Below are 11,333 nucleotides of genomic sequence, written 5' to 3'. Positions count from 1 at the left end.
ACACAACCGCAGAACTCAACGATCTATTTCGGGAGGAACACAGCCGATCTTCGCGTGAAGGAAAGAACAAGGCATAATGATCGTGGTCGTGGTGACAGTGGTGATCTTGACTCTTTTTCTTATTACTGCGTTACGACAGAGATCGAACCGTCCGCCAGGTAATTTATTTATTAATACTTTGGCCTCTCTTGCGAGAGCGGACGATTTAAAGTTTGGCAATGGTCGTCTCCTCGTAAGTTTAAATAGCTAATTAATTAACGATAAGACAGTGATGAAATATTATTTCGCGCTTGAGAGACATAGAATCTTTCATTTGTTAACGAAAGATTATTATTTAATGTTGTGTCATTAATGTCTATTCTTTTCGATTTAACTAATTTTTACTTCTTTACAATTTTAAGAATAAGGAAAAGATAAAAAAATTAAATCGAGATTAAGATTATCTATATTGACAAGAGTAGTTTCTGTTCTGATTAAACTTGCGAAATAAAAGAAAAAAAAAATATCGTGTTAAATTAATTGACGCAGTAAAATTCGGATCTTACATGATTTTAAATAATTGAATAAATTAGGTCAACTTTGTTAAGAATAATAATGGTCCCTTTCTATCCGAGTAATCAAATAAAATTGAAAAGTAATTATTAATTTATCATTAAAGTAAAGTAATTTACAATTAAATTAATATACCGCCAATGGAAAGAATATCAACTTTTTTAATTAATTGAACAGTATTAAATTTTTATTTTCTAGAAAAAAGCAAGATAAAATTTATAAAATTAATTGATATTCCAGAGATTTTATATTCACGTTTAAATAACAATAATTTTAAATTGCAATCTCTTTTAGAAATACATAAGCGTAGATAATATAATAATACTATAATACTAATAAAAAAAATTTAATTGAAAATATATATCTGTGAGATACATCATTTTTATCTTGGGATACATTAGAAGATATCAGAATATGTTAGAATATATGTGTGAAAAAATGTATCACGGAATATATTTTATTAGAACATTTAATAAAAATATTTAAGTTAAATCTAATTTGAAATTAGATTTTATCAATTTTATTTATTCTTATTTATTCTTCTATATCAACTCTATTTTTGTATTAAAAAAATTCATAAAATTCTCATATTATTATTTCCTTTTATTATTCAGAGAGAAAAAAACGAATAAAATTTAATATTATTTTGTCGGAAAAATTTTTAAATAAATTATTAAATTTGTCTATGTAAATGGACATATATTTATAAATATTATTATAAATAAATAATATTATAAATATTTTACTGTGTCAATTAATTTAACATGATAAGATATTTTTTTCTTCCTTTATTTCATAAGTTCAATCAGAAACTACTCTTATCAATATAGATAATCTTAATCTCGACTTAATTTTTTTATCTTTTTCTTATTCTTAAAATTGTAAAGAAAATTGTAAAAATTAGTTAAATTTATATTATATTATTAAATTATATATATTATTAAATTATATTATTAAATATATTATTAAATTTGTCTATGTAAATGGACAATTTACATATATTTATATACATATATTGTTACAACTCTATTGTTACAATTCTATTGTTACAACTCTATTGTTACAACTATTGATACAACTATTGCTATACAACTTTGTTAAAATATATATTTAAACAATATATATTTATGCACAACTTATATTTGTCTTTGTTTTGTAATTGTAATTAGTAGTAGTAAAATTTTTCTATCGCTATAAGGAACATAAAATTTAAAAGTATATTTGATAACAACTTAAATACGTAACTTAAATACGTAAATTTGAATGCTATTCAAGGTTAAGCGGTAGATTAACTTTTTCGCGATCATAAGAGAGTCATTAGACTTAAAAGATAACATGTATAATAACTTATTTACTATATTACGAATTTAATCGCAAATTTATTTCGTGATCAAATTAATAATCAATATTTCGAGTGAATCCGGGAATGATATATCGTAAATAGGAAGTGGCAGATTATTATATATAACATCGCAGTTTTATTGAAATCTATTTTTCGATAAATCATCAGAAAAATTCAACGCATTAATTAAAATTTTTGAATCTGGTTTTCATATTTGGAGAGTCTTAATTTTTAGGTCCCTTTCCCTGGCCATTTATTGGAAATCAATATTATTTACAAAAATTGTCACGTGAACTTGGCGGACAGCACTTAGCCTTTCAATATCTCAGCAAAAAATACAACAGTGGCATCCTAAGTTTACGGTTGGGTAATCAGGATATAATCGTTGTCACGGACAGCAAAATAATTCATGAAATATGTGTCACCGAAGAATACGATGGGCGTCCTTGGAACGAATTTACAAAATTACGAAACATGGGACTGAGGAAAGGTGATTAGTTTGATCACTATACTAAAGTTTAGAATTTATTTGAAAATCGATTTTAATACAAGAAATTGTAATCTTATTAAACAAAAAAGAGATCGGTCTCGTTGTTTTTGTTGAATAAAGAAAAAAGAAAGATGATATCTTTCTCTATTTTAATTATCGACGATAAAACAAATTATTTATATGTGTGTGCGTGCATTTACTTTTCGTTCGTCTTGCTTGGATGTTGCTGGATCTTTCAAGTTCAATTTTCTTTGTGAAGCAAAAAGAAATGAAAACAGAGGTAGAACAATTCGATTTGCGCGGCCAGCATGTGACGCTCCGAAGAAAGTTTTTAAATTTTAAATAAATAATAACCAAATCCGAATTTCGTCGAAAAATTTGAATTAATGACGATTAAGGATGATTGAAGATTGTCGAAGATTAATGAGAAATTCTCGGAATTAGGAATCACGATGAACGACGGCCCGGAGTGGAGAGAATTGCGTCATTGGACGGTACGCACCCTGAGAAATGTTGGTTTCGCCAAGCGGGAAATGATGGAACTGCTCGTGGATGAGCTCGCGATCATCCTGGAGAAATTGAAGAGCAACAACGTGCAGTGTATACGACCTGTGATTGCGCCCGCTGTGATAAACGTTCTTTGGATGCTGGTCACAGGGAAGCGGCCATCCGAGGATCTTTCAAGGTACGTGGAATCGGAAACGCTTTTGAAACGCTTTTCTTCGGTATCCGCTCTTCCGCGGATTTGTTTCCGGAAATGATTTTTGTAGAAGAGAATATCGTTATCTCAGTTCCGCGATTATTTGCAGGTTGCAGACTTTCATAAATCTGTTGGAGCGCCGTGCTCAATGTTTCGATATGACCGGCGGACTTTTGGCCAGTTTCCCCTGGCTACGTTACATCGCGCCGAAAATGTCGGGATACAATCTCCTCGTTGCATTGAACAATGAGCTCAAGGACTTCGTAATAGTACGTGACCTTGATGATCTTCACCGAAAGAACAATTCTGCTGAAAGAATTCTAAAAGTGTGGTTAAACATGCAGAAAGTCTAAAAAAATAATCTTGTTGAGCTATCCAAGTTAATGTGAAAAACATTTAAGCGGAATGATAATACTGCAAAAATGTTTGATTGTACTCAAGTTGAACGTTATATTATTTTAATTAATTATTTTGACTTGATGAAATTATAGATCTATCCTCAGATATAGCTCTATATCCGGCCAAATTATACTATGAATTACTTTTACTGATAAACTGAATTTCATGGGATTTGCAGGATACGATCAACGAGCATAAAAAACGATACATTAAGGGAAGCGAAATGGACTTCATCGATATGTTCCTTTATGAGATGTACTCGCAGCAAGACAATATCGTATTTTCAGGTGCGAATTCATAGAGTTGTTTTCTATTACCGACTGATTGATGTTCAGAAGATGCCACGGCAATTTTCTCGGGACAATATTCGCGAGGAAATTAACGCTTCCTCCCGCCTGCCTCGCCGATGCGTTAATGAAAGCACCTCGGGCACGCGAGAGAAAGCGTTCTCGTACCTCTCGCACCGACGTATGCGTAATTTTTTGTGTCATCTTTTTCAGACGAGAATCTGCTCGTGACGCTGATCGACTTTTTCATCGCTGGCACGAATAATACGGCGGCGACATTGGACATTCTCTTCTTGCAGATGGCCAATTATCAGGACGTGCAGCGTAAACTACACGAGGAGATCGACACCGTGATTGGTTCCAGATTTCCCGTTATAGAGGACAGAGTGAAGTAATAATGCCGTAAATTCTACGTCTTTAAGAAAGAGCGATTGCTTTCTTAAATCATTAACAATATTTTGTTTATTTGGAATATTTCTTACGAGAGGGAGAGACTTGTTTTTGTTAAAAAAAAAAATATTCAAACGTTCGATTTATATTGAATTCCTAATAAATGAAATCAATTGCAGAATGCCATTTACTGAGGCGATATTAACCGAAAGCCAACGTCTATGGCTCGTAACACCTATAATCGGACCACGTCGCGTTCTCGCCAATACGATTCTCGATGGCTACAAGATACCGAAGAATGCCATTATTCTTATGGACGCATATTGCAATAACATGAATCCAGAATTTTTCCCCGAACCGACTTCATTTAAACCAGAGAGGCACATTCTTAAGGATGGCACTCATAAACCACACGAAAATATTTTATTATTTGGAAAAGGTTTGTAAATTAATGTGAGATTTACATAAAACGAATTTTATGATTTTACGATTTTACGATGTTTTTAATAAATAAAAGAGATAAGAGTCAAATCTCAGATTTTATCTTGAAGATCTTGCGAAATCAAAATAGCTTCTTCATTTATTAGGTCGTTTGATATGCTTAAGTCGCATTTAACCATTCTCGTATCGCGCCGTGTAAATATGTATATAATTATGATAGCTGCCTTGTTTTCTTTTCGGGTGCTTCACGGAAGGTCGAGAGTGCCTTTCACGCTGAAGAAACTTACGATATTCTTTTAATTAATACTCGCTTATAATCCCAGTGAATAATTGCGATGAATCGATTATCCTAATTCGAAGAAGAGATAATGTATTTTTTCTCCTTTCAGGAAAGAGGAGATGTCCCGGAGAAGCTTTGGCAAGATCGGCTATGTTCTTATTGTTCGTTGGGGTAATGCAAAAGTATCGGCTGCTTCCGATGCCAGGTGAAAAATTTATTAAAATGGAATTAAGTGCCGGATTGACAATTGCACCAAAGCCTTACGAAATGTTAATTCTTCCAAGATAAAATTTCGTTTAACAATATTTATCTAACGAAATAAAAAGTACCTAGATTCTTGTTTGAAAACGATTTTATCAAAAATCAACACATTTTGACAAAAGTTATATCATTTTAATTGATTTTGTTATGTTTTCCATTTGTAAACATTGATTAGAGAAAAAAAGGAGACAAACAGAACTACAATTGTAACATATTTTATGTAAGAAGTTTTTCATATATTTGTTTTTTAAATATTAGCTAATGTATACAGAGTGGTATACCCTATAAAAAGTATAAATATAAAAAGTATAAAAATTTACTGCAGTGATGTTAAGTTATGTATGAATGTAAAAACATTGACATTGTTAATGATTAAAAAATTATATATGATATATTAAATACGAGTCTCGCATCCTTTCTTCAGATTTCTATCTTCTTATGTTAAAAGAAGACGATCATATTACAGAAGAGGGAATATCAGCTATACATCTATAGAGATTCTCAAGTGAAACACACGATGCATCTTTCTCATATTAGATCGCGTGAGAGTCAGCAAATTGCTAGAAATGCGCAACACAATTTCTATTAACACGTTCGTTTATTGAAGCTGTCATCCACCTTTCACACTCGCGTCTGGCATTTTCGAGATGCGCGAATAAGTAATCGAAATCAAACCATCTTGCGCTTGCTTAATAGATTTGTCACGAAATGCTTTATAACGTCACGTGTTGCGATACGACAGACTTACTTTTCAAAACACGTTCGCGAGTTCGTGGAAGACATGAGAAATAAAACAAATACATAATTTTTTAGAAGACAAAAAATTTTTATTTCAGTCAGAAATATGAAAAATAATTATTAAATCTCTTTTATTCAAAAACAATTCTGTTTAATGATTAGTAGAAAAATCTAACAATAACTCATCATGGAGAAATACTTCTTTTTTTTATATCTGCCTGTGAATGGAGATGCAATTGTCTAGAACAAACTGTTTAGTCGTTTGTAATCGACATGCTTCTTTATTGTGTATAACTCGTTATGCATTATACGGGTTACTATGTGTTACGCGTTACGCGCGGTGCGAACCGTTTGACAAAAAGATTCGTTTCCGTTAAACCGATCCCGTTTATGACGACGGCACGGCACGGCCCGACGTTTGCGAATGGCGTTTATTGGTTTTACGCCTGTGAAAGTCTTGCTTTTACGCGTCGTTTTACGAGTTCGACGAAATCGCGCCCCTTCGCAGAAGTCCAAATGTACCGTCGTGTGCTCGCGCACGATCACCACGTGGCGATCGTCCCTGGGTGATCGGATCTTCTCCTCGTGAGTTTGAGATAGTACGGCTTCGGCGATATGGTGAAGCCGTCGTAGCCGTTCAGATCCGGCCTGGCGTGCTCGGTCGAGGTCTCCAGGTCGAAATAATGCACGATGTAGGCGAGGAACAGGAACAACGAGGAGCGCGCCAGCTGCTCGCCCAGACAGCGTCTCTTGCCTGAAACAATCGCCCGCATTTCCCGCAATTAGTTCCACAATGGCGAATTGATTATCTTTCGCGTACATTCGCGAAGGTTGAAAAACCTTGCGCAATAAATGAGGGGGCGAGAGCAGAAATGACTTTTGCGGGAAAATGACGATTGCGAAAGTAGGACGTTAATGGCTGTATTTCGGCTTCGGTATTGTGTCTCTTCCGTTGAGATTTACCTAAACCGAAAGGCAGGCTGTAATTGCTCTGAGAGAATCGACCCTGCTCGTCTAGAAATCGTTGCGGTCGGAACTCCTCCGGTTGATCCCAATACGTTTTGTCATTGTGAACGCTGTGGTAGTCGAAGAGAATAATCGTGTCCTGCAAAATAATAACTCTCTTCTAACACATGCGAGTAAACAAAAGCCAGCTTAGAGTATATCGTTCATCGATAATTAATGGCGAGCTTTAACATAGATATCGATACTTTATTTCTTCTTTTACGGTAAGTTTAGAAAAGATCAATAAAAGTATAAAGAAAAATTTATCTTAAAAAGAGGTATATGCGAATAAAGAAAGAAATAATTAATTTTACATATATACGAAACTCGTTAATTATTCAGAATTAATTACCTTGGGTATTTGATATCCATTGAAAGAAACATTCTTCTCGGTCCGATGAGGTACACCAAGGGGAGCCAAAATTAAATATCTTTGTACCTACATTAAATATATTAATTTCATTGTGTTATATCATTTAATCTTTATTAACGTCATTAATTTTTATTAACATCACAGTTAAGATATTCATTTGTTCGTTGTTTCAACTATTATTTACAATAATATAATATATATATTATTATATATTATATAATTATTAATTAAAATTATTTAAGCTTCCTTGTTATAGAATTGTTAATTAAATATTTATGAAGATTCAATATTAATATCAAGATGATTTGTCAACAAGATTATATTTTGTTTGTCGCAAATATCAACTATTGACAAGTTAATACATATTATACATAGTATACATTTTATTACGACACGTTTATATCTTACAATTTGTATCTTGTAATTTATGTTTCTCTCTTTTTTTATACTACCTCGGCTAAGAAAGCTTCCGTCATTGGCAAGGATGATAAATCATCCTCGGTTGGAGGTCGTGATCTACCAACGACATCGTCCAACTCGGCTTGAAGTATCTTTAACCACTCAGGATGCAGCGACAGGAAGAGAAATGTAGTCGCTAAGGTATCGCTGGTCGTCTTCGACCCGGCCAAGAAGAGATCGAGACACAGCACCAATAAATTCTCACCTGCGGCGTGAAACGTGCGTACAATGTGTGTCAATAATAATCGCAATTTATTCTCGTTTACGCCAGTTACGTACCCATAACGTAAAGCTTACTTAATCTAAAAGAAGAGAAAAATATTTAACATAATGCACGTCTTTTACTAATTTCGGCAAATTTTACGAATTTTTAATATTTGAAAAGAATACTCCTCATTCTTCGATCTTTGTGAAACTCTGCGACCTCAAACTCCGACTGAACGGGATAATATATTTTGGACGCAAATTAAAATAAACCGATTACAAATTAGGTAGTAGATAATTGACCCTCGTAGTTTAGACAAGCTCATGTAGCGTGCCAACTCACGATCAAAAATCGTATCTTCGTTCTCGTTGTTTTTATAAATCTCCGAAAGAAAGGCGTCGATCAGGTCGCGCGGTTGATCGTTTGTCGACTGGTCCTTCTCGTGCATCTCGATCTCCTCGTCGAGGAACCTCCACAGATTTTCAAGAATCCTCATTAACTCGTTGTATCCCGACAACTCCGGAATTACGAAACGTAGAAAAGGCATTTGCGAGATCACACCACCCAGCGTATCCGTCAGTCTGTGTAAGGAGCATTAAACGATGTTCTCTCTGTTATTATTTCGATGAATGAATGTTGAACGGTATGGATTTACTACCTGAAGGCGTCGTGAACTAACACGAGCGCTTCTTGCAGCTTTGGGTCCTCGTACAGAAATCTATGTCCGGCGATCATGAACCACAGGGAATTGAGCACCGCGACATCGAACACCGTGTGCATCAGCACCGGGCCGTGCTCGCTCATCCGTTCTAAGTGACTAATGAGATTCTGAGCCTCAAGGGTCAATCGTTCTCTCATAGTCGACTGACCTATACCGAACGTACGGAGATGCCGCATCGTAAATCTACGGCACTGCGTCCACATCGGACCCTCGATGAATAGAACGCCTTGAATAACAAACCGCCATTTGAATTGGGAGGAGACTTTATCTCCCGAAACATCGTCAAATAAACAAACGAGTATCTCGCAATCTTTGCAAATCTACACGCGTGTTGTAATGCCGATACGGTAGGACTTTATACCGAGTTTCGTTTATTATTTGTGTCACGTAGTGCCGCGTACCCTTTCGTTTCCCGAAGGCTCGTACCCTGAAGAAAAATCCGTCCGGCCGGCTGTTGAATTCCTCTTGGAGAAGACCCTTCTTGACGAGGTCGTACGTTGAAATCACTACCACGTTTTGATTTCCAAGCTTTAATCCTAATATCGGCCCATACGTGCGCGATAGTTCTTGCAGAGCCGTATAAATATATCCATGTTTTGAACGTAGCCATCCAAATTTCAGGATACATCCGAAAAACGGTAGCCATGCTGGACCTGGAGTGAGCAATATTCATGCTAAAAGTGCCTCGTAATTAATTTCAACATTAACATTACTTTATTGTATTTTTTTAATTTTACCATTATTAAAATATCTTTGTATCTAAAGCTTTCATTAAAATTGTAGCAAAAATATTTTTTAAACAATATCTGAATACAAGCCGAGTATATTAATAAACAACTGAAAGAAAGAATTATGAGCATTACTCGTAGATTTAGCAGTGTAATAAATAAAAAAAAAAAAGTATTACTCGAAAGCAGGATCTTAAAAAATATTTTTTATTTTTTTCGGCTTAAAGCATAATGTGATATCGAGAAAGCGTAAAAGTTTGAAATTGAGGAGAATATTAAAAATTTCGATGAATTAAATTTTTTTCAGAAAGTCGCGTAAATTTCACTTAAAAATAGTGTTATCCCGTTGAATTTTGGAATTAAATTAAATATTTAAATTAAATATTTATTAATAACTCCAACATATCTCAAAACCCTTTAACTTTCTCCCGCAAGTTAAACCTTGTAAATTAGATACTCTGAAAAATCTTGACTACTGACACTTGCGGGAAGAATCTTCTTTATTAGAAATTATTTATAACGCGTATAAAACTAATCTTGAGATTAGAGATTAGAAACTTAGAAGACTGTTAAAAATTTTGACGATACATTCGAGAAGTCTGATCTAAATTAAGTTAAAAAAACGAAAACGAAACGAAAGTGTTATCTAAAGCAAGGAAGCAAGGAAAAGTATGGAAGTAGGTACGGTAATTGGGTTATAATATTCGCAATATTTGCTATGGATTGAACGGTTAATGAATTTCGCATTATCGCGAGTTATCGAGTTATCGAGTTACTTATCGAGTTTGGCACTCACCAGGTGGATAATTTCTCGGTTTGATGCAATCGTAGATACAATAGAGGCAAGCAAGGGTGAAGAAAAGGTAGATCAGGTCCAGCATTTTCAGATGCTCCGGGATGCGTCGCTTTGTAACTTCTGCTGTGGTGAATTAGTCAGGAGTCGGCTATATATATTGCCTATGTGTGTGTGTGTGTGTGTGTGTGTGTGTGCATTTACACACTATATATATATATATATATGCGGCAATAAAACGGTCTTAGTGCAACCCCATGATTTTATCAATGCAACGCGTGTGACCCCGAACAAAAATATCTCTTTACGTTCGATTACCATTTCGGAGTGCATATTTCTCTCCCGCTTGGAGTCTGGCTATTGAACATGACAGGACCTTTCTTTGTGGCTTATGGAATATGCTTAACATCCGTTAAACAAATCTGATGTCGGTAAAATATTTGCCCTACAATTAACGTATAAACGCGAAACTTCATTTATAAAAACTTTTTTTATAATATGTAAGTAAAAAATATTAATAGTTTAAATAAGATAAATTATAAATAACTCGTGTATACGAAACAAGTAAAGTCGACAGGTATCATTACAAATAATAAAAATATTTATTAAAAACAAATATAAATAATAAATTAAATAAAATTAAATTTAAATACTTGAACGTTTTGGCTATATAGAGTCTTCTAAGATAAAAATTCTACTAAATAAAATTTGTAATAAAGACATATAGAAATTACATAATAGAAAAACGGAGGAATTTAACTAATAATAAAATTAATGGTTCAAATTTAAAGATTTTATGCAAAATTTTAACTGTTATTAATTTAGCATCAGAGTTAAATGAGAGATCGAATTAAGGATGTTATCGTGCAATTAGAGATACTAATTAGCAAGTTTGGGACATTTTCTTCGATAAATTCCCGAGGAGAAAACGTATTCAGGCTAATTTGTTTGGGAATAACTTGCCGAGCGATATCTTCGATCATAATTCCGAACGAAAATTAAGTCGAGGTGACACAGGTAACACATTGTTCTCACATCGTGTGACCCTTGCATATGATATTTAAAAATTTCTTATTATGTTGTAAAATGCCTGTTCACAGTATTTATAAATCACAGTATTTATCGCTCGCAGCTCGCGCTTTGCATACGAATGCGCGCGCGACACAGAG

At 33.9% G+C, this 11,333-nt stretch overlaps 2 protein-coding genes across 2 annotated transcripts; one reads left to right on the top strand and one right to left on the bottom strand.

Moving 5' to 3' along the window:
- Positions 1-17: 17 nt before the first annotated feature.
- On the top strand, positions 18-5,541 carry LOC105432893 (cytochrome P450 305M2). The gene is made up of 8 exons (XM_089082566.1): positions 18-158; positions 2,130-2,384; positions 2,829-3,069; positions 3,194-3,353; positions 3,662-3,770; positions 3,984-4,161; positions 4,340-4,599; positions 4,991-5,541. Exons 1-8 carry the CDS (start codon positions 77-79, stop codon positions 5,167-5,169), a joined length of 1,464 nt encoding a protein of 487 aa, XP_088938692.1. The 5' UTR covers positions 18-76; the 3' UTR covers positions 5,170-5,541.
- Positions 5,542-5,944: 403 nt separating this feature from the next.
- LOC105432897 (methyl farnesoate epoxidase) lies at positions 5,945-10,316 on the bottom strand. The gene is given in 9 exon segments (XM_011647889.3): positions 5,945-6,460; positions 6,462-6,634; positions 6,844-6,985; positions 7,238-7,324; positions 7,711-7,922; positions 8,265-8,503; positions 8,581-8,869; positions 9,045-9,296; positions 10,168-10,316. Coding segments are annotated over 9 exon segments (1,584 nt in total). The 5' UTR covers positions 10,253-10,316; the 3' UTR covers positions 5,945-6,355.
- Between the last annotated feature and the right edge of the window lie 1,017 nt (positions 10,317-11,333).

Source organism: Pogonomyrmex barbatus, unplaced genomic scaffold (genome assembly GCF_055798465.1).
Source record: "Pogonomyrmex barbatus isolate J1 unplaced genomic scaffold, ASM5579846v1 scaffold6, whole genome shotgun sequence".
Lineage (NCBI taxonomy): Eukaryota > Metazoa > Arthropoda > Insecta > Hymenoptera > Formicidae > Pogonomyrmex > Pogonomyrmex barbatus.
The sequence above is the reverse complement of the archived record's forward strand: the minus strand, read 5'-3'. Positions and strand labels throughout refer to the sequence as shown.